This window comes from Erinaceus europaeus, chromosome 5 (genome assembly GCF_950295315.1).
Source record: "Erinaceus europaeus chromosome 5, mEriEur2.1, whole genome shotgun sequence".
Taxonomy (NCBI): domain Eukaryota; kingdom Metazoa; phylum Chordata; class Mammalia; order Eulipotyphla; family Erinaceidae; genus Erinaceus; species Erinaceus europaeus.
In genome coordinates, this window is record NC_080166.1 from 110,191,974 (window position 1) to 110,216,108 (window position 24,135).

Here is a 24,135-nt window from a genome sequence, read left to right on the forward strand (position 1 = left end):
TATAAAGGTGTTTTTTTTTTTTTGCCTCCAGGGTTATTGCTGGGGTTCAGTGCCTGCACCATGAATCCACTGCTCCTGGAGGCCATATTCCCCCCTTTTGTTGCCCTTGTTTGTGGTTATTATTATTGTTGGTGGTGTTGATGTCGTTTGTTGTTGGATAGAACAGAGAGAAATCAAGAGAGATGGGGAAGATGGGGAGAGAAAGATAGACACCCGCAGACTTGCCTCACCGCCTGTGAAGTGACTCCCCTGCAGGTGGGGAGCTAGGGGCTCGAACCGGGATCCTTACGCCAGTACTTGCGCTTTGCGCCATGAGCGCTTAACCTGCTGCACTACTGCCCGACCCTCATAAAGTTATTTTTTTATATATTTATTCCTTTTGTTGCCCTTGTTGTTGTTTCTTATTATTGTTGTAGTTATTATTGATGTCGTTGTTGTATAGAACAGAGAGAAATGGAGAGAGATGGGGAAGAGAGAGGAGGAGACAAAGATAGACACCTGCAGACCTGCTTTACTGCCTGTGAAGCGACTCCCCTGCAGGTGGGGAGCCGGGGGCTCGAACCAGGATCCTTACAGCCGTTCCTTGTACTTTGCACCACATGCGCTTAACCTGCTGTGCTACTGCCTGACTCCCATAAAGTTATTTTTTAATTAATGTATGTTTGTATGATTGGATAGAGACAGAAATTGAGGGGGGGGTAGAGATGGAAAGAGAGACACTTTCAGCTCTGCTTCACCACTCATGAAGTTTTCCCCCTGCAGGTGGGGACCAAGGGCTTGAAACCATACTTAGAGTTTTGCAATCATGTCTACTATCAAATTCTAGAAAGCTTTTTAAAAACACAAGTTTTGGGATCTCTCAAGATTACCTCATCTCCCATTTAATTTTATCAGAAACACCCAGGAGCTCAGTATATAGTCACATCAGTGAATAGCTGTGCTACATTACAGAGTAAAATTACAAAACCAAATTTCAAAGGTGTATAGTGAGAAAATAGGCTAGGGACACTACAGTTGTTATGCATGAGTACAGCTTCCCATTTCCCTATGATAGGTGTGTACAAAACACTCCCTCAAGTTAAGTCCTTTTCCATCATCTTGTACCAGGACCACAATTCCCTCTATCCCATCCCTTCCCCTCTATTCGCAGACTCTTTTGGTATAATGCACAATACTTCGTTCAGGTTTACTTTGTGTTTTCCCTTTCTCTCCTTATTTCTTAAATTCCCCTTATAAGTGAGATCATCTGGTGTTCATTTTCTGTTTGGCTGATATCATTGTTGTATCATGATTCTTCCAGGTTCCTTTCATGATGGTGCAATCACTTCATTTTTTTTAACCAGCTAGTAGTATTCCATCTTGGATATATATACCACAACTTTCTTAGCCACTCATGTTATTGGGCATCTGGGTTGCGTCCGTATAAGGGCTATTACAAATTTTTCTGCTGTATACATAGGTGTACATAGATCTCTGTGTAGTTGTCTTTGTTTCCTTTTGCTATATCCCAGGAGAGGAATTGCTAGGTCATAGTGTAAGTCTATTTCTAGAGTTTCGATGAATCTCCAGATTGTTTTCCACAAGCTTTCTTTTTTTTTTTTTTCTTTTAATTTCTTTATTGGGGGATTAATGTTTTACAGTCAACAGTTAATCCAATAGTTTGTACATGCATTACATTTCCCAGTTTTCCACATAACAATAAAACCCCCACTAGGTCCTCTGCCATTATATTCTAAGACCTGAACTCTCCCTCACACCCACCCCAGAGTCTTTTACTTTGGTGCAATACAGCAACTCTAGTCCAAGTTCTTTTTAGTGTTTTCTCTATTTTATTTTTTTGTCACTAAGTTTACCACTGGGGTTTAGTATCTGCACTACAAATCCAACACTCCTGGTAGCTTTTTTTTTTCCCCCTGTTACTGAGGCAGAAGCCCATGAAACTTCCCCTTCACGTGGGTTCCAGGGTTTTGAACCTGTGTCCTTGCACACTGTAATGTGTTGACTCTTCTAGATGTGCAGCTGCCTGGTCCTTCTCAAATGTAATTTTATCTCTATATAGCTATATATTTGCACACACAGAAAATGTTTCTCTATAAAAGAAGATCAGAAATAATTATATAATGCATCAGTATAAGGATTCTGTTAATAAGGAGAAAAAGGATAATGCTGTTTTGACAACTGCATATATCATGTTGAAATACAGTTGTTTAATTTTTGTCTAAAATGGAAGTTTGGGTTGATAGTTGTGATTTTTTTTTGCTACTACAGGTTGTGTTTTGATTCTTATAAAGTCTTTGATATATTCTGGGCTCTTGATTTGAGAAGCAGTAAGTTTTCTCCCTAAATGAGTTAATAATAAAACATGAGCCTTATTCCTACCTATTTAACCTTTCTCCACAGTTTTGTGAAGTATATTCATCCCCAATCTTTTGCAACTGTCAAAATGCCAAATAACAGTCTAGATTTAAGATACTGCGGTTGTAGAAACATTTTCCAGTTGAGTGTTCCTAAGGAGTAATATAAAGTTACTTGCAAATGCATGGAGGCAAATAGAAGGGAAACATTACCAGAGGAGAGGTTCATTTGTAGTTTAGTTTGTTTATTGTGGGGTATGTGTCTCGTATGCACAGGTACTTCAAGTAAGTAAATGCGAAGAGGTGAGTGAAAATATAAAAAAAAAACAAGCAAACTTAAGAAAAAAGTTTAATGATTTAACAGTGGCTTATAAAATTATAAAATTTTAAGGGGTCTGGTTTCCTACACTCATTTATGTGTAAAACTTATACCTAGCACCAAAACTCCTCATAATTACTATAGTTCTCACTAAGTCTTAAGAGTCTTGTCTTTTATTATTATTTATAAATTGAATTGTTTCATGAGTTTTTAAGGACCAAGTTTTTAAGAAATGTTTCTGATTTTGATCTGTTGATAGGATTTCTGTTTAATTATTCATCCAATGTGGATATTTTCACAGTAAGACTCTTCAAAGGGATGTTAAAATTTTTGGTATTAAAAAACTGAAGACACTTGATTAAACTGATTTCTTCATCTATGCTAAGGATTTATGAATTTCTTTAGCATTCACTGTCTTTCAGCAAAACTCGTTAATGGTTAAATTTTTGCAATTAGAAATTCATCTTGTGTTTTTATAGTTATCTTATTAAAGTTTATTTTAAAGTAATTTGAATAAGTGTAGAAGACAGTTCCCACCCTGTATTTTGCTATCAGTTAAGTTACTGATAGAATATGCCTAGGAGTGACTTCTTAAAATTATACTTTTTGTTGTTCTTTAGCAGATCACGAAGGAAGATGAACGTGAGAAAAAGTTTTCTAGAAGGCTAAATCATAGTCCCCCCCAATCAAGCTCCCGATATAGAGAAAATAGGTAATTCACTGAACCATGTTTAATGTTTAGACTTTACCCCTTCCCCTCTCCTTTTCCCTCTTACTGCCTTTTCCTTTACCTTCCCCCCACTTCCTCCTTCCCTCCCTTACCCCTGTCTCCTTTCTTTCCTTCCTTTTTTTTTTTTCTTTTTACTAGAGCACTTCTCGTCTCTGGTTAATGATGGTACTGGGAATTGAACTTCGAACTTCAGATTTTCATAACCATTATGCTATCTCCCCTGCCTGTATGACTCTTCCCTCCCTGCAGGTGGGGACCAGGGGCTTGAATTCAGGTCCTTGTGCACTGCAGTGTGTGTACTTAACCAGGTGCATCACAGCCTGCCCCCCTAAACATTTCTATTTATTTTTATGTATTTATTTACTTATTTATTGGATAGAGACAAAAATCAATAGGGTCATGGGAGATAGGGAGAGACACAGAGTGACACCTGTAGCTCAGCTTTACTACTCATGAAGCTTCCACCCTGCCCATGAGGACTGCTTACTTGAACCAGGGTCCTTGTGCACTGTAATGGGTGTGTTTAACTGGATGTGCCACTGCCCGTCCCCAGGTCTCTTAAGCATGTCATTATAAAAAGTAAGACTTGGGGAGTTGAGCGGTAGCACAGCAGGTTAAGCACATGTGATGCAAAGCGCAAGGACTGGTGTAAGGATCCTGGTTTGAGCCCCCAGCTCCCTGTCTACAGGGGAGTCACTTCACAAGCGGTGAAGCAGGTCTGCAGGTGTCTTTCTCTACCCCTCTCTGTCTTCCCCTCCTCTCTCCATTTCTCTCTGTCCTAACAACAATGACATCAATAACAACAACAGTAATAAATACAGCACTAAAACAAGGACAACAAAAGGGAATAAATAAAAAGTATTTTAAAAAGAAGTAAGACTTGAATTTGAGTTTTTTCTGTATTCATTAAAACCTTAATTACATAGAAGTGTTCTTGTGTCTCTTAGAAGTCGTGATGAGAGGAAAAAAGATGATCGTTCTCGAAAAAGAGATTATGATCGGAATCCTCCTAGAAGAGATTCCTACAGAGATCGGTACAATAGAAGGCGAGGACGAAGCCGGAGTTACAGCAGGAGTAGGAGTCGAAGTTGGAGTAAAGAGAGGCTTCGTGACAGGGATAGAGATAGAAGCAGGACTAGAAGCAGAAGCAGAACACGAAGCAGGGGTAAATAATCCATTTATCTATGAATTTTGATTGTCAGTTGCTATATTGTGTAAGAGACTTTAAAGATTAATTTTAAGTTATTTAAATTTTGCCAAAATTGTCTTTATTTTTGATTTTATGATATTTTATGGTCTGAGTGAATGCTTTTTGAACATCTCTTTAATATTTCATTTATTAATTTATTTCATTCTGAAGTAAAATTCAGAAAGAATTATCATTGCCTGAATCAGAATGATTAAAATTAAGAGGACTGACATTATCTTGTGTTGGTAAGGATAATCTTTGGGGAAAACTTGTATGTTATCTTCACAACGTTAAACATACACCGACCAAAGACTAGTCATTCCAGTCTTACTTATTTTCTTTTTTCTTTTCTTTTTTTTTTAAACAAGAGCACTGCTCAGCTCTGGCTTCTGGTGGTGTGGGGTATTGAACCTGGGACTCTGGACCCTCAGGCATGAGATTGTCTTTGCATAACCACTTTGCTGTCTACCCTGCCCCCTTATGTATTTTCTTAAAAGAAATAAAAGATATATTTCTTTTTTTGGTGGGGATGGGGAGGGGCTACTGGGATTGAACCCAGAACTTGGCACATGCAAAGCAAATACTCTACAACTGAGCTACAGCCCTAATCCCTTAAAAATGTGTTTGGACACAAATCATCAGGGAACTTGATTTGTAATAGCTGAACACTAGGAAGAACTCAAATGTTTATCAATACATGAATTATCAAAACAGATTCTGTTATACTGACTAGACAGTGAGTAAACAGAAAAGAACGATGCATGTAACAAAATGAAGCTTTTTAAAAAAATTATTTGGTTTATACTTGGGAAATATTTTACAAGACAGTTGTTCTCTCAGGGTTATATTATTACCTCTCTCTAAAATGTGTGCCAGCATACTTCCTCTCCCCCCAGAAAGGACACATCCTATATTTATGTTGACTGAGTGAAACCAAACAAAAGAAGAGTGTGTATGTATTTGATAGTTTTTAAAAAATATTTTGTTCATTTTAATTAGGGAGAAGATAGAGACAGACAGACCGATACACAGACCAACGACTCCGCATGCTCAGCTCTGGTTTATATTGGTGCAGGGTATGGGACTTCATAGCCTCAGTCATGAAAGTCTTTGGCATTACGTGCTATCTCTCTGCCTGTATACGGTATTTTAAAAAATACAAAATAATGAGTGCTTTCTGGGATGGATTATAAAGGTTCCTAGGGTGGTCAGGTAGGTGACACAATTGGTAGAGTACAGGATTTGCAGGTATGAAGTCCAGAGTTAGTTCCCCAGCACACACGGCTTATGCCATAGTGATGCTCTAGTTCTCTCCCCCCCCCCAGTGTGAATAAATAAACCTAGGTTGTTAGTATAGCTCACTTGATTGGTGTGCCTGCTTTGCCAAATGTATGGCCCAGGTTTGACACTCCCCCACTCCCCCACCACACACACTGCATGGCAGGAAGCTTCAGCACTGTGGTGTCTCTTCCCCGCCTTTGTTACTCTTTCTCTTTTTGTCTGTCAAGCTGCTGCAGTGAAGCTGTAGGAACAACAATAAAAAAGGGCCACATGGATATTTGGGGGGGTGGTGATGAGTGTATGAGCAACATATACATTATTTCTGTTCATAAATCAAAATAATTACACATTTTCAATATTTCCAGTTCCTTATAATTAAATAAACCTAAAAACATTTAAAATTATTTTAAAAATTATTATATAAAAAATTATGTATTTCTAAGAGTTTGTCATTTCCAGCCTGTGTAATTTTTCTCCCAGCATGTATTAATTGACAGTGAGCTAACGGGGGTTGTGCGATGGTACACCCAGTTATTACCATACATGAGGACCTGAGTGCTTAAAGGAGTGTTTTAAATATATTTTAAATATCTTCCACTTTCTCTGTGTTCAGCATAAACACTAACTCACAGGAATTTTTTAAATTAGTATATGGCTTCTTATAGATCATTTATATTTTGTTACAGAAAGGGAACTGGTAAAACCTAAATATGACTTGGACAGGACAGATCCATTAGAAAACAATTATACTCCAGTCTCTTCAGTACCTACTATTTCAACTGCTCACTATCCTGTACCAACTTTGAGCAGCACTATTACAGTGATTGCTCCTACTCATCATGGCAACAATACTACTGAAAGTTGGTCTGAGTTTCATGAAGATCAGGTGGACCATAATTCATATGTAAGACCACCAATGCCAAAGAAGCGGTGCAGAGACTATGATGGTAAGTATTTAAACTCCTTCATGAAGTATTCAATGGGTAATCTCCCCCCCCACCCCCCTTATTTTAGCCACCAGAATTAATCCTGGGGCTCGGTACCTACACAGTGAATTCACCACTCCCTGCTGCCATTTTCCCCTTCTTTTGTTCCCTTTTATACTTGAAAGGACAGAAAGAATTTGAGAGGGAGATAGTGAAAGAGAGAGAAAGAGATACTGGTAGACTTGCTTCACCACTTGAGAAGTTTTCCCCCTGTAGGTAGGGGCCAGGGCCTTGAACCTGAGTCCTTGTGCACTGTAAAGTATGTGCTACCACCCAGCTGCCTGACCGACTTGACTTCTAAAGTTTCAGGTTGCACACAATTTTGCAAAGACTTAACCTTACTGGAGATAGTAGGATCATTTAAACAGTTCAGAAATTCCTCAGTAAGCTTCATAAATTCCTTGAAATCTCCACTAGTCGTCTGGTTATTGAATGTTAATGTACAGGTAGCGTTTCCTTGCATGTAAACCTTAGAGTGTCGTAAACAAAAACTATGTCTTCTGAAGTTATTTATCAGGAAATAAACTAATGAGACATTTTGAGAAAACCTAATTTCGAAATGGCTATTGACAAGTAGAATCTAGAAATGTGTTTCATCTATTTAAGATTTTTATAAATGAAGACTAAAAGTGTATTAGAAGTTTTGTGAATTTTAAAGTTCAGGCACTAATCTGAGAAGATGAACATGTGCACATATATATAAGCTAGCATAAGTTACATTATCTTGCCAGCAGCACTCATTTTAATTTGATTTTTTTTAAATCATTTGGTATTTTCAATTATTGAAAATTAGTAGGTAGCTATTGTGGTATGGTTACTTGTACTTTTTCAATATTAAATATATCTTTGGTTAAATTTTTTATGTCTAGCACTTTTCATATTTAAACTATTCTCCCTCACAGAAAAGGGTTTCTGTATGAGAGGAGACATGTGCCCTTTTGATCATGGAAGTGACCCAGTAGTTGTCGAAGATGTGAATCTTCCTGGAATGCTGCCATTCCCAGCACAGCCTCCTGTTGTTGAAGGACCACCACCTCCTGGTTTACCCCCACCTCCACCAATTCTTACACCTCCACCTGTGAATCTGAGACCCCCAGTGCCACCACCCGGGCCATTACCACCCAGTCTGCCACCTGTTACAGGTAAGTAAATATGTGCTTGCCTGTTTTAGTCATTTATCTATTTATTCTTTACTTTTTTATTTTATTTTATTTATTCCCTTTTGTTGTCCTTGTTGTTTTATTGTTGTAGTTGTTATTGTTGTCGTCATTGTTGGATAGGACAGAGAGAAATGGAGAGGGGGGAGAGAGAGACACCTGCAGACCTGCTTCACCACCTGTGAAGTGACTCCCCTGCAGATGGGAAGCCGAGGGCTCGAACCAGGATCCTTACGCTGGTCCTTGTGCTTTGTGCCATGTGTGCTTAACCTGCTACGCTACCACCCGACTCCCTTAATCATTTATTGACTCATATACTTAAGCAGTTAACTTTGGTGTTTGATTTTGTTAAAAGTAATCAAAAGATGTCTGCCTGAAACTAAAAGCAAGACATTCTTAACAGAACATACCACCACATTTTAGATTATGCCACACCCATGATTGTGTATTGGGCCTAAATTTCATGTATGCAAAACCCAGATAAAGCTGTTTTGGAATACATTAGAGACATTTTACCCTATAAAACGAATTTAAGTGTAAGAGTTTGGTGTTTGTAGATATTGCAGTTTGATAAATGAGAATATTGTGTTTGAATGTACAATAACTTATTTTATTTGTTTGCTTTCAGATGATATTTCTTATTCTTTGGTTTTGACAGGACCACCACCTCCACTTCCTCCTTTGCAACCATCTGGCATGGATGCACCACCAAACTCTGTAACCAGTTCTGTTCCTACTGTGGTAACAACTGGCATACATCACCAGCCTCCTCCTGCTCCACCTTCTCTTTTTACTGCAGGTACAGTTTTGGCTCTGTCTATATTCTTAATATGGTGTGAACAGAGTTCTAGATGAAGAATTTAAAAATGTCTGTAGTGTGAATTGCTCTATTAAGCTTTTCTTACTATGTATAGAATAAAATGACATGGTGGGTGTAAATTAAATACAAATCCTTAATTAATTTTTTTCTCAAAAAAATTATATTTAATTACTTGTGTTTACAAAATTTAATTTTTAATAAATATAACCAGTAGTAGTATTGTATTGGTAATATGTTAAATAATTTACTTTTTCTATTAGTGATATAAAGAAATTTACCAAGTGGACTTTTATAATTGTTTTTTAATTACAGTTTTTGTATTACCAGATACATATGACACTGATGGCTACAATCCTGAAGCCCCAAGCATTACAAACACTTCCAGACCAATGTACCGACACAGAGTACATGCACAAAGGCCTAATTTGATAGGATTGACATCAGGGGATATGGATCTGCCACCTCGAGGTACTATGGTGAAAAGAACACATTACTATTCTTCTTTGTGTATCTTCAGATAAAGAACATATTGTAATAGAAAGGGTTATTAGATAACTCAGAGGATCTCCAAAAAGGCCAGTGGACCAAATGCATTAGGCAGGGATAAGGTTTAAAAACATCTGTATTAGAACTGGTCCTGTGAAGATACTACCAGGCAAAGAAACTGCAACTTGCACTGTGATTTGATACTGAATGTTTCCTCCTGGTTGGCTATAGAGATGATGTGTAAGAGATATCAGAAAAGCACATAACCCATGTGATATTTTCATGAAGTTGGAATAACTCTGTGACTTGAATAGAGGCAGGTGAGAATATAGAGGAAAGAGGTCTTGGATGCCTTAGGCATGAGAGTCTCTTCACCTAACCATTATGCTGTCTGTCCCTGTGGTGGTGGTTCTCCTTCTCCTCCTCCTCCTCCTCTTCCTCCTCTTCCTTCTCCTCCTCCTTCTCCTTCTTCTTCTTATTAATTGGATAGAGACAGCCAGAAACTGAGAGGAGAAAGGGAGAGAGACAGAGAGACACCTACAGCACTGCTTCACCACTTGCAAAGCTTTCCCCTTGCAGGTGGGGACCGGGGGCTCGAACCCAGGTCCTTATGCACTGTAATATGTGTGCTTAACCAGGTGCACCACCACCCGGCCCCTTATCCCTGTGGTTCTTAAGTTCTGTACTATTAATACAAGTTGGAAGGGAGGAGAAATGGAAAGAGGCATATCGTATATCCAGATTTGACATAAGGCCAGAGGCTTATCTCTTGTGTTTTTTGTAGCCACCCCCCACCTTGAGAATTACTGTAAACTGTGTATTTGGCTAAGTAAAACCATGGCAAGTAGTTAAGATGTCTTAACAGATTGTGTAATGTGAGTTTAGAGATCCCAAGAAGATGACTTGAAAAGTGCCAACAGTGGAGCAGTGGCAAAATAAAAGGAATTTGAAGAGGAGGGCACTGAGCAAATAAAACTCAAGAGACAGAAAGGAGAGAGTAGGGAGTTATTAAAAGTGAAGGAACACAGTATCTGAGAAGCAGAAGGTGATATGTGGGATCACTTGCTCTTTAGAGAGGAAGAGCACAGAGGTGCATTCATATATTTAAGTAGTAAATTAGGACATTGGTAATTCTAGCATGAATTCACTAAATGCAATAAATGGGAGAAGCTGCCAGTTTTCAGAGGATTAATAGATTAGTTGGTGGCAAAGAAGCAAAATTGGTGGGCCAGGCAGTGGTGCACCTGGCTAAAGCACTCAATTACAGTGCACAAGGAAACAGGTTCAAGCCCCTGTCCTCCACCTGCAGGGGAAAGCTTCCCAAGTGATGAAGCAGGGCTGCAGGTGTTTCTCTGTGTTTCTCCCCCTATCAATTTCTCTACTTGATCCATTAATAAATAAAGAATATATATTAATAAAAGAAAAGCAAAATTACCAAGTATAGATACCTCTTAGTAAATACTATGAGGGTAGAAAGAAAAATAGACTAGCAAGAGGAAAGGTGATTTTATGAGATTTCTTTAAAAAAAAAAAAAAGGAATGATTTAAACTTGTTTTTAAATGTTGATGGGAAGCTCCAGTTTAGGAGAGGTTGAGGATGGAGAAAAGCTGTAAGGGCATTAATTCTGGTGGTTCTCTCTTTGCACAGGACAAATTGATGGCAAGAGAATTTGGAAGATAAAATTAAGGCAGTAGAATAAGTTATTAGTAATGCAAGTTTTGTGCTAAGGTTGTTTCATTGGGATATGGTAGGAAGTACATGCAAGATAAATTGAGAAAATGGAAGAGTTAGAAATAAAAAAGAGAAAATGGTAATTTCTTCTCTCTTCCTCCCCTCCCTCCCTCCCTTCCTCCTCCTTCCTTCCTTCCTTCCTTCCTTCCTTCCTTCCTTCCTTCCTTCGTTTTTTTTTTTTTCTACCAGAGCACTATTCAGCTCTGGCTTATAGTGGTTGGGGGATTGAACCTGGGACCTTGGATCCTCAGGCATAAGAATCTTTGCATAACCATTATGCTGTCTCCCCCACCCAGAAAATGGTGGTTTTATTAATGGATGGCATTTTACTATATAATAAGGCAGAAGTTAGGTTCTTAGTAGATTTCATGTGTTGCACATTAAGATGCTTATCTATAAGCGTGAAAATCAGTTGTAGCCTTGAGGATGTGTACTAAAATAGATCCTAAGTTCATTTGGTTAGTTGTATGTTTGGAAATACTATTGGTAAGAGTAAGACTTATCTAATTCACCTTTAAAAGAACTTAATTTTTCTTTTCATTTTTTAAAAAATGTTTAAAAAATATTTATTCATTTATATATTTTCCCTTTTGTTGACCTTGTTGTTCTTTTCATTTTTTTCTACCCTTTGTGTCATTTGAGGAAAAACTCATGCAAGTAAGATGCTGAAAGTGGTAGTTATTTTTTTGTGTATCATTCTTTCTATATTTTAAAATCAAGTTGTTTTTACTATGTTAACATTTTATGCTTAAATGAGCAGTTACAATAATGACTACATTATCAATTCTTTTTCTTTAAAGTTTATTCATTTTTATTGTATAAGACAGAGAAATTCAGAGGGGTTGGGCAAGGTAGGGGGAGAGAGAAAGAGAGAGAGAGAAACACTTAACATTACTTCACCCCTGTGTAAGCTTCACCTCTGCAGGGCGAAGGGGAGGCTCAGACACTGTGTGCACTCAGCCACATGCACCACCACCTGGCCCACTGTGTTACCAGTTCTTAAAGGCCATTAGTGCTAAGTCTTTTAGTTTGTGTATTTACTTTAAAGACTAAACTCAAGACCTCAAAGATGATTTGTTACTTATATTTGGAGAAAGTGGTGGCAAATGAGAACAGTGACATTATTGCCGGCACCCTCTTTTAACCTGAAGCCCCGTTACCAAGGAAGGCCTATAGGATCAGAGGTGGGGGTTTTTGTTGTTGTTCTTTTTTTTGACATGCTAGAATTAATGATTCTGCTTCACAAGTATGAGATGAAATAAGCTAAAAAAAAAATCTCTTATTTAGGGTGCTATATTTGCATGTACATTTACTTCTGTTTGCTCCTGAAAAATGTATTTGGACAAAAACCTAGAACTTTGTTTTCCATGATCAAGAAATTACTAATCAGTAGTTTTTTTCTTTTATTTTAAAACAGAAAAACCTCCTAATAAGAGCAGTATGAGGATAGTAGTGGATTCAGAATCAAGGAAACGAACTATTGGTTCTGGTGAACCTGGAATTCCTACAAAGAAGACTTGGTTTGATAAGTAAGCTGACAGGGAAATTGAAGAATTTTATTGTGCAATGGCTTTAAAAATATTTTAATTTTATGAAAGTATAATATTTTATTTAAAAATAAATATTTTTTCATTCTGTTCTATAGACATTCCCCATCTAATGTTTATTTTCATGAAATGTATAAGTTTGTTGTTTGTTATTTAGAAGGCATTTTCTTACAGAAATGATGTGGCCACTATATACATAATCTCCCCCCAAATTTAAGAAAACAGCTCATGTCTAGCTTTATGAAAGACAGTTACGAGTTTCACTAGGGAAAGAAGGGTAGATCTGGTCTAACAGGAGGCATTAGCTTATGGGTTATTCCTATTAAGAACTAGAGAGTGACATTTTGCTGGGCATGGGAGGTAGGTAGTCTGAGGTTGGTTGTGAAAGAAGGACTTTAGAGAAAGATAGAAGTAGTCATAATGTTAGAGAGTATTCCTATGAGTAATTTTAACACTTACTTAGTAATCAATAATTTATAGTTCTGGCTCTATCTTTATTCTGTCACTTGAGATAAAAGAGTATAACCTTCCTAGGATATAGTTTTGACCTTAATTCATGTATTTTATGTATTTCATAGTTTCTATGTCAGGAAAGGTTGAAAACTCTTTCACCTTCCCCTTCCTGCGCTCCCTCACCTCCCAGCATTCCTTAGTCTAACTTATGGTGGTTCATGGGGCTGAACCTTGGGCATTAACATCTTTTGCATAACCACTGTGCTTATGTCCTCAACCCTCATTTCTTGCTTTTAAGCAGTATTTTAAATAGGATACATTTCAGTAAACTAGACTTTGCGGAAACATTCCTCTTAAGAATTTTATGTAGGAATAGATCAGAAGTGGAAAGTAACAGATAAATATGTAAGAATTCTTCTCAACCTCATATGAAAAATACAGTCATTATTAATGTGGAAAGTTCATTTTTGTAGAAAATATTTAAATTTTCTGTATCAACTGATAATTTCAGTCTTGAAAAAAAATTGAATTTACATTGTAAAGCTTTTTTACTTTATATTTGGTAGGAGTCAGAAGTTATAAATGAATGTGTTAACTAATGTGATTTTGTTACAGATCAAGTTTTAATAGAACAAACAGTCCAGGGTTCCAGAAAAAAGTTCAGTTTGGAAATGAAAATACAAAACTTGAACTTAGGAAAGTTCCTCCAGAATTAAATAACATCAGCAAACTTAATGAGCATTTTAGTCGATTTGGAACCTTAGTTAACTTACAGGTAAGATCCATGTCTTCGCTTAATTATTATCCATGTTTCTGCTTAATTATTATGGAAGGAAACCTAATGTAAGGAAAATACACTTTAGGGATCGAGAGATGACTCACCATATAGGGTGCTCACCTTACCATGTACATGGCCAAAGTTGAAGCCCCTGGAACCACATGAGAGGTGCTATAGTAGTGAAGGAAGCTTTGATGCTGTGGTCTTCAGCTGAATGAAAAATGTGACCTGAAGAAGAGAAATTATGTCTGGGCTTCATGTGTGTGTCTCTATCCCTCCCACTCCCCAGTAACTTTTTATTTGTTTTAAATAATTATTTTTACGTATTCCTCACCTGCAGTGGAAACACTTGGTGGGCAGTGAAGCTGGTCTACAGACGCCTGTCTTTCTCCTTCTTTGTCTCCCTTCCCTCTCCAGATCCCCCCCCCCCAATGCCTCTCTCCACCATACTTAACACTGGGGCTCTGTGCTGTGCAGGCACTATGAATTCATAGCTCACAAGCTCCCGGTGGCCAATCTTTTTTTTTTTTTTTTAAATGGTTATAGTATATAGGACAGAGAGAAATTAAGAGAGGACAGGAAGATAGAGGGAAAGATAGCCATGTGCACACCTGTCTCACTGCTCATAATAAAATCGGCACCCTGTATAAGGGGATCAGGGGCTCGAACCCAGGTCCTTGTGCTTGCTAATATGTGTGTTTAACTTGGTGTGCCACTGCCTGACCCCCTTCCCTCTTCCCTGAGTTTCTCTTTGTCCTATCAAAATAGAAAGGAAGGGGGGTGGGCGCCAGGAGTGTTGGATTTGTAGTATTCTCACTGAGCCTCAGTGATAACCCTAGTGGTGAAAGGAAAATAAATTTTTAAATAAGAAAATAAAGCTATGGGGCAAAACATGACATACCACTATTGTTTCAATTTGCATTTCCGTAATTACTAGTGAGGTTGTGTTTTCTCATCTCTTTACTTTTTTTTTCTCATTTTTTTCTCTCTCATCTCTTTACTATACCCTTTTGCTATATCTACGTATTCTTTACCAGTATCTGGCATATATGATCTTAAGGATCAAACTCAGAACCTCATCCATGCAAGCTTGATGCCAGCTGCATTGTTTCCCAGCTTGCAACCACATTATTTGTTTATTATTATTTTAAACCAGATCACTGTTCATATCTTGCTTATGATGGTGCACGGGATTGAAAGTGGGACTTTTGGAGCCTCAGGTTATGCAGTCTCTTTGCATAACCATTATGTTATCTACCCCTGCCCCCGCATTATTCTTTATAAAGTACATGCTTTTAAAAACCAGTTTAAATAAACCCTTGAACTTTATCCTAATAAAATTAATGTTTTAAATTCTAATAAACAGTTGTTAAAATGCTACCTAAAATCACCCTGTAGTTAAACTGTTTAGCATGAATAATTATTATGTATTTTAATTGTCACCAGTTTTATCACTGGGGCTTAGTGCTTGCATGACAAATCCACTGCTCCTGATAGTCACCCCCCCCTTTTTTTTTCCTGTTTGGTAGGACAGAGAAATTCAGAGTGGCAGATAGAGAAAGAGATGCATCTCTAGCACACTGCTTCACCTGTAGGTTGAAAGTAAAGACTTGAATCCAGGTCCTTTGTACTTGATGTCATGTTCACTCTCCTGGGTGTACTACTGCATGGTCCCGTGTTACGTACTTCTTAACACTATGAAGTCACTTTTGTTACCTTATTTGTAGGAGAGGAAATGGAGGCTTAGAAAAGTAGGGCTCCCCTGGTTGAGTGCACACGTTATAATGTACAAGGACCTGGTTTGAGCCCCCAGTCCCCACCTGCAGGGGGAAAGCTTTGTGAGTGGTGAAGCAGTGCTGCAGGTTTGTCTCTGTCTCTCACTTGATTTCTGCCTGTCTCTGTCCAATAAATAAGTAAAGACAATTTAAAAAGTATATTGATGGGGGTTGCGATAGCGCAGCAGGCTAAGTGTACGTGGCACGATGTACAAGGACCAGTGTAAGGATCCCAGTTCAAGCCACGAGTGGTGAAGCAGGTCTGCAGTGTCTTATCTTTCTCCCCTCCTCTCTGTCTTCCCTTCCTCTCTCTATTTCTCTCTGTTCTATCCAACCACAACTACATCAATAACAATAATAATAACTACAACAACATTAAACAACAAGGTCAACAAAGGGGGGAAAATAGCCTCCAGGAACAGTGGATTTGTGGTGCAGGCACCAAACCCTAGCAATAACCCTGGAGGCAAAAAGAAAATAGTATATTGATTTTTTACATGTTCCCATTGTTCAAGATTTAAATCAGCCAGTCTAAGAGTCTTTGCTCTTAAGTGTGTGTGTGTGTGTGTGTATGTATGTGTGGGTGTGTGTGTGTGTGTAGCAGGAGTCTTGCACACATGCAATTTTACTACTTCCAGCAACTTTATTTTTCTCATTTGGATATAAAGGAATGACATCACAGCACTGGAGCTTGCTCTGATACCAAAACACCTCTTGATAGTGTCACTCTTAAACCTGACTGAAACTTTGGAAAATATACCTGTTATTAAAAGAACAGGCAATTTTTTTTTAAATTTTTTATTTAAGAAAGGATTAGTGAACAAAAACATAAGGTAGGAGGGGTACAACTCCACACAATTCCCACCACCCAATCCCCATAACCCACTCCCTCCCATGGTAGCTTTCCCATTCTCTATCCCTCTGGGAGCATGGACCCAGGGTCGTTGAGGGTTGCAGAAGGTAGAAGGTCTGGCTTCTGTAATTGCTTCCCCGCTGAACATGGGCGTTGACTGGTCGGTCCATACCCCCAGTCTGCCTCTCTCTTTCCCTAGTAAGGTGTGTCTCTGGGGAAGCTGAGCTCCAGGACACATTGGTGGGGTCTTCAATCCAGGGAAGCCTAGCCAGCATCCTGGTAGCATCTGGAACCTGGTGATTGAAAAGAGAGTTAACATATGAAGCCAAACAATTTGTTGAGCAATCATGGATCCCAAGCTTGGAATAATGGAGAGGAAGTGTTAGGGAGGTACTCACTGCAAACTCTAGTGTACTTCTGCTTTCAGGTATATATTTTGCAGTAGTTTATGGATACGTGTGCACATAAGCTCTCTCTCACAGAAACTGGTGTATATCTAGGTTATGGGACTTTGTTAGAAAGTGAACTACCTGAGATGAAATTAGAGTGTACTATAAAAGGAAAGGTCTCACCCGAGTAAAGAAGCTGAAGGGTTGTCATTCCACACGTGAAGTCTCTGGATACAGTCTGAGGTGAAGCATGTTGAGGTGGCAATCATTGCTTTGGTTAGGTTGTGATCGGCGGATGCAATATTATTTGGTTTGGATTGGGAGATGCATACGGGAAAGTGTGCCCTATCCAAGGGTTCCAGGACTGGGGGAAGTAAGGGCTCTATAGTGAAGATGTGAGGTTCCTGCTGTCTTAGGGTTCAAAAAGACAATCGATAGTTAATATTATCATCACATTGTTTGTTAATTGGGTTAACTTTGAAAAGTCCCTTTGTTATGGTTTGCTGTAACACAGTACCAAGTATCTTGTATAAAGCTGTGCTATTGGATGCTTCTAAGAACAGGCAATTTTGAATTGAAAACATTTAGACCTCTTATTTGTTACTTGTAGGGTCCACAAACTCTTACATTCATTGAATCTTAAGTTTGCTTTTGTATAGTACTATGTGATTATTACTGTTATGTGTCTTTTTATTTATTTTTTCCCTAAAGTTCCCACTCTTGGAAATATTTTTATGATTTATAGGCTTGGAAAGTTTTACAAATGTGTTTTCCTGTAAGTTTTGAGGTCACTTCTTTCATAGCAGTTTACTGCCTTTTGTTGTCACATAGATATTGACCATCCCATTCCCCCCACCCCCGTGCAGATGGGGATTGGGGTCTTGAACGTAGGTCCTTAAATTTTAACATCTGCCTTCCACTGAGCATACCACTATCACCTGCCCCACCTCAGTTAACATTTCTGTATTGAAAATAGACTATGACAATCTCTTAAGTTGATATAAAGAGAAAATATTTAACTTGGAAAAATAAGTTTTTCACTTCTTAAAATTGAGAACTGTTACTGTATGAAACTGCTGAAAGATCTGAAAATTCACTTTTTATTATCTTAAATTTTAGGTTGCATATAATGGTGATCCTGAAGGTGCGCTTATCCAATTTGCAACGTATGAAGAGGCAAAAAAAGCAATATCTAGTACAGAAGCAGTGTTAAATAATCGCTTTATTAAGGTTTATTGGCACAGGGAAGGCAGCACTCAACAGTTGCAAACTACATCAAAGGTAAGAGAAACATGTGAAATTAAGTACTTTTGTTAGGAAGCTCTCTTAACATAATGTTTAAGGTCAGAGGTATTACAGTCTGTAGAATCAACACCCTGACTACCACAACTATAACTGTATGGACTTGAGGAAATTAATTAATTTGTACAACTTGCTCTCATTTTATTGTGAGCTTAGACAATTGTAAGATGATATCTGTATAATTTGTTTTTAAAGAAGTCTGTGGTAGCTAGAAGATAAGATAGAAGACAACCAGTACATGATAGACATTTATATCCCAAAAATTCTGATTATGGAGTTCTTAGAAATCCATCCTTCTCTTTTACTTTTTCTCTCTCCTCTCCCTTTTCTCTCTCAGCCTATTTTACTATGAGTCAAGCAATATGCAATGTTACAATAAGTGCTTATAGAGTTATTACAGCAATTTTTAAATTTAACTTTCTCTTTTTAGTAAAGAGAGAAAATAGTGAAGGATGGATTTTAATATGCTGCTTTTACAAAAGTAAAAATAGTTATTTTATGCAAAGAAAACATCTAGACACTCATGACGAAAATTAGAAGACAGGCTTTGATTATAAGCTGCAGTTTTAAAACAATAGGCAATTTAGTAATAAAATAACTGAGGTCATTGCTCAATTACCAGATTTTTTTTTTTAATAAGTTTTACTTTTTTTTTTTTTTGTTCTGAGGTAATGCAGCCTATAGTCCAGCAGCCTATTTTGCCTGCTGTGAAGCAATCAGTGAAAGAGCGCCTGGGTCCAGTACCTTCAAGTACTATTGAACCGGCAGAAGCCCAAAGTGCCAGTTCAGACCTTCCTCAGGTAAATGATGCTTTATCATTCTGCCTGAACATAGTAGGGCCTTGGTAAATTAGTTTCTCTTGGTTATTTAAATTGTAATTTTTTGTATTTTATACACAAATATGTTTGATTAATATATACTTGAGACTTACTCTAAGTTTTTAACATAACGTTTTCATAACCTCCTTTTCCTATAGTATTTAATCTTAAATTATTTTTATTAGTGAATACTTATTTATGAGGAAAAAATTCTCTTTCATATTTTTCAGCACAACTGCATGAAAAGTGCTCAGTGCAGTGAAGTTCAATATTCTCTTGTCACCTTTTACTTACTTAACTAGAATTCTAATCCAGAAATAATTATGTAGTAATATGAACTTGAAGTTTTTGGAAAGGGAAGACTTAAAAGCCATTAAGCTTTCACCCCCCACCCATACTTTTTGTTATACGATTTCCAGTTACTTACATAGCTCTCTTAAGAACCTTGTATCACTTATTCCTGACTCTTGGACTTTCTTCTCCATGCTGTTCCCTCCCCACTAACCACATTTGAGTAGCGATTTCTTATTTCTACACCCTTAGTCTTTAAAACTTAGTTTTCTCTTGTGTCTGGATGTTTGAGCATCTGCTGTATATGATAGTTATGATAGAGTATGCTATTTGCCTAATGTAATGTGACCTTATTACAGTAGTTTTCCTAAATAATTTCAAAGAGGTAGATAGTGAATATTAGTTACCAAAAAGTCAAATCAGCCTCCCTTCCCCCCCAGTCCTACTATTCCAGTTCATCATGAAGAAAATACTTGGCTGTGAAACAAATATACCTTAGGGGGGAGATTAGTTTTATTTTTAAGCTGAGAAAGCACATATTTTAGTGACTTAAAGTCAGTATTTAAAATATTCAAACTTTTAGGACCTGGAAGGTGGTTCAGAAGTAGAACACATAAGTATTGCATATGTGAAACCCTAAGTTTGATTTCTGTCACTGCATTAAAAATATTCAATAAAAAGTATAATATTCAAACTTTCTGTTTGTCAACATAGGATTCTTAGAATTAATTTCATGCTTCTGTGTCATGGAAGGCATTTTGGCAAACCACCTAGATCAGATTTCTTACTTTACATCATAATTTTTCATGATAATATTGCTTACTGTTTTTCTATTCATAGTTTCCTTTGTCTGAAGAAGTCCAAGTTTTTTTATGATTAAACTTAATATTTATACTTAGTACATGTTTGCAGAATCAGAATGTTCAAAATCCCAGCAGACTTATACATGTTTTGGGGAAAACTGAATGTGTCCATTTTAATTTTTTTAGAATATAACTAAGTTATCTGTGAAGGACAGGTTGGGTTTTGTATCAAAGCCATCTGTTTCAGCAACTGAAAAGGTAAGAAGAATAGCATGATGTGTTTGTCTTGGCTTCATAAATGTTTTCAGATGGCATCATTAATTTTTAATTTTTTCATAGTTCCAAACTTTTGCTTGTTAATAGTATTCTTGTCATCTATTCATGCCTTTGTACTTTCCATTTGCTGAAAAAAAAAAAATTCGCCTACTTTTGACTTTTTGCTTCAGTGTTTCACTACTTCTCACTTTATTGCTATGTGCCTCATTTCTTTTAATTTGCTATATTTTTTCCTGTGGTGAGATACTATACATTTTAATTTGACAATTTTGGTGCCTAACAGAAAGGCCTATGAATTAGGAATTCTACTTGAGCTGAATTCTTGACTCTTTGCTTGTATACTAACTGCATGAAATTGAGCAATGCGTTTAAACTTTCTGCACCTTTTTCCCTCAATGTTTGTGGCGATGGTACTACTTGTCTTGCTTATGGGGCTTGTACGTATTAAATGAAGTAACAAGTAATTATACAAAAGTAATTTGAGAACTGGAAAGTATGATGTAAATGTAAGCTTTCTACTACTAACAGCTTTTCTGTGTAGACTGACAACATATTTGGTTATGTTTTGTTTAAGTGAAGGGGTAATTGCTATTTAAGATAATTAATGGACTTAAATAGTTTGGTGTAGATGTACTTTTTTTGTCTGTTTATGTCTGCATGAATACTGTGATCTTTAGTCTTGAGATGTGTAAAATCTGAATCACATATCATTATTGAGCTAGTTGTTCTCATTTGTATGTCTTCACTTTAAAGGATGTTAAGATTCAAATAGTTTGGTGGTTGAGTAACTGAAGTCTGTTTCTCATATTTCTAATCCATAAATATTCTTACTATGAAGTTTATGCAGAAATTCAACTTTAACTAGTAGAGTATCTTATGAGGTAGCTAGCATGCTCTTTGCTAGTTCTTCATTGTATTAGTATCCTTATTTGCTGTGTTAAATTTTAGCAATTCCAGAATGTTGAATCTGAGTTTTACTTTATGTGTCTATTTTTCCTCTAGTTACTTGGGTATACCATGTTTGAAATCATCCATCGTGTCCCACATAAAGTAGTTTTCCCTTCCATTCTCCTACCTAGCTCTGGAAGTGGTTTCATTTTCCAAGTTGTATAGGCTAAAAGCTCTAGTCTCACTTACTTAACTTTATAGTTCATGTCTTTTTCTCTACTGCAATCAATTTCTTGGTCTGCAGATGCATGTTATAGCTAGTATCTCTTTTGTTTTTGTTATCTCCATCTTTTAGTTTAAATCCTACATTTTGATGTTAATACCTTATAGACAGATTTATTTCTTCAGGTCAGTGATGTTACTTGATTAATACTACTTCTCACTTCAGTTATGGTTCTAACAATTGAGTGTTGTTTTTTGTTTTTAACTGACTTGTTCTTTATCCACCACCATGTCCCTACCCGGCCCCCTCACCGTCTTTTTTCGGTTAGTGGTTTTCCTGGAGTGCACTTCCATTGGCTTATCTCCGTTCTATCAAAACTTATTTTTGCATTTGATGCATCCTTTTTTAAAATTTTTGTTCCATAGTTTGTGCTACTAAATTTAGCAGTATTTAGTGATATACACCTAAACATTTGATTAGCTCTCTCTTGAACAACTAAGGAATATAAAAGCCAGAAGGTCTGTTTTACTTAGTATAGTATTATGCAAGTCTGGAATGCCTAAAGACCTTATTGTGTCAGGATTTGAGCTTTGAAGTGTGTACTAGTTATAGATTTTAGAAGTTTTCTCATATGTTTTGTTACTATCCACAAACATGTTTTATATAGGTTTAGAATAAAAGGGGTATGATTTTAGACTTGACAGTATATGACTTTACTGATGCAGTTGCTACTAACTGAATTTGAAAATTCATAAGTGTGGGTTGAACTACTCATGAAAAAAATTGCTTTATTACTATAAATCATCTTTCATTGAAAACCAAATATATAACTTTTACTCATCAGTGAATTTGTTTACAAAATAGTATTTACTCTTCTTCTGGCTTGGGTCTACTCTCAAAGTCTTTAAGAATTTTGCTACAGAGTTTTTAAGAGGACAGTGGTTTAGAGACATTTTCAAAAGTGGGAGAATATTCTAAAAAAGAATATTCTTCATTGTTAGGGGAAAGCTCAAAACTAGTCTACTATCATTAATGCAACTAAGTACACAAGTGCAAAATTTTATCCCCTTGAGTAGACCTTAAGTGATTTGTAGATTCTATTTTTGAGAGCTGAAAGATGATTTACAGTGGATAAAGTGGAAAATTCCACTATGATTCCTAAGAACACCACCCAACTACAGGCAGTGACTTTTCCAAAACAACATGTCTTTCTTTTTTCCAAATAGGTTTCTATAAAAGTTATATTTTTAAATGCTAATCTTATTTCCAATGACTGTACTGTGCTCACTAACTCCAATTATTTGTGAATTCTTTGAACTTTTCTCTTTTTTTCTTTTTTAAAAGATCTTGTTTATTTATTAATGAGAAAGATAGGAGGAGAGAAAGAACCAGGCTTCACTCTGGTACATGTACTGCTGGGAATTGAACTTGGGACTTCATGCTTTATAGAGTCCAATATTTTATCCACTGTGCCATCTCCCGGACCACTGAACTTTTCTATTTGTATAATTGTGTCATCTGTGACACAGTAAATATAATTTTGTTTCTGTCTTCTCAAAGTTTATTCTAATCTATTTAATTATCTTATAGTACTAGTTTTGGAGATATATTTAAATTGATTTCCAAAAATTAAATCAGTCTTGTGGCCTAAGTGGTGGCTCAGATTATAGCACCTATAATGCATACATAAGGCATTATAATATAGTGCCAGGGTTTAAATCTAGAGCCTCACACATGTTAAGACTTGTATTCTACTAAGTGAGTTCAATAAGTTTTGTTTATTCATAGTTTCCTTAATTATAAAATAGTTTTAAGTAACTTTTATTTTACAATTTGACTGTTAATTAGAAGTATTGACTTTTAAAAAAAATAATACCTTGACTTCTGTTAGGATTAATATCTGGATTACTCAGTGAGATTATTATCAGACTTCTTATTTTTTGTTGGCCTTATGTATGCATGATAGTTGCTTTAATCTGAGCTGGTTTCACTTTCAACTAATTATGTTTATCAGATCTCTGCCCCTTTACAAATGCAGATAGTTCTTGCTATCTAAACTCAGAACTAAATAGCTTAAAATATAGAGAGTAGTATTTCTCTATATAGTTAACTGTTTCTGAGGCAATTTATACTTATACCTCAGAAATAAGACTACATTTTATAGTTGGTTGTGTTTATGGTTTTTGACTAGCAGCTTTTTTTTTCATTTAGTAGTTATAAAATGATAATGTATGGCATAATCAGTGACTTCCTAAGCTCAGTGAAAAATATTAGCTGACTTTATATATTTTTTTCTCTTTTGTTGCCCTTGTTTTATCGTAGTGGTTATTATTGTTGTTGTTATTAATTGACATTAATTTTGTTGTATAGCACAGAGAGAAATCAAGAGAGGGGGAGAGAAAGAGACACCTGCAGACCTGCTTCACTGCTTGTGAAGCAACCCCCCTGCAGGTGGGGAGCTCAAACTGGGATACTTATGCTGGTCTTTGCGCTTTGCGCCATGTGCACTTAACCCACTGCACTACACCTGGCCCCTACCTGACTTTATATTTTTACAGAAAGCAGTTCCTAAATAAAACAAAGTAATAACATGCTTCTAAGAATAAAAGATTTTTTCTTACTCAGATACTTTGTCAGATACTTTCACTCACTTTAAATCAGCATTCCTGAGTTTGATATCAGATG

The 24,135-nt window shown here is 36.7% G+C and overlaps 1 protein-coding gene across 17 annotated transcripts in view; it reads left to right on the forward strand.

Annotated features, from left to right (window-relative positions):
• Window positions 1–24,135, forward strand: part of RBM26 (RNA binding motif protein 26) — a 69,460-nt gene that overhangs the window by 15,019 nt on the left and 30,306 nt on the right. For 2 of the 17 annotated variants that reach the window (XM_060191589.1, XM_060191583.1), the window contains exons 4-14: window positions 3,294–3,385; window positions 4,351–4,568; window positions 6,560–6,820; window positions 7,762–8,001; window positions 8,645–8,815; window positions 9,149–9,304; window positions 12,472–12,583; window positions 13,670–13,829; window positions 17,969–18,130; window positions 18,820–18,951; window positions 20,250–20,321. In XM_060191589.1, coding sequence (XP_060047572.1) covers window positions 3,294–3,385; window positions 4,351–4,568; window positions 6,560–6,820; window positions 7,762–8,001; window positions 8,645–8,815; window positions 9,149–9,304; window positions 12,472–12,583; window positions 13,670–13,829; window positions 17,969–18,130; window positions 18,820–18,951; window positions 20,250–20,321 — 1,776 coding nt within the window. The remainder of the gene's footprint in view (window positions 1–3,293; window positions 3,386–4,350; window positions 4,569–6,559; window positions 6,821–7,761; window positions 8,002–8,644; window positions 8,816–9,148; window positions 9,305–12,471; window positions 12,584–13,669; window positions 13,830–17,968; window positions 18,131–18,819; window positions 18,952–20,249; window positions 20,322–24,135) is intronic. The other 15 variants (XM_007531393.3, XM_007531394.3, XM_060191585.1 and 12 more) reach the window with 15 other exon arrangements.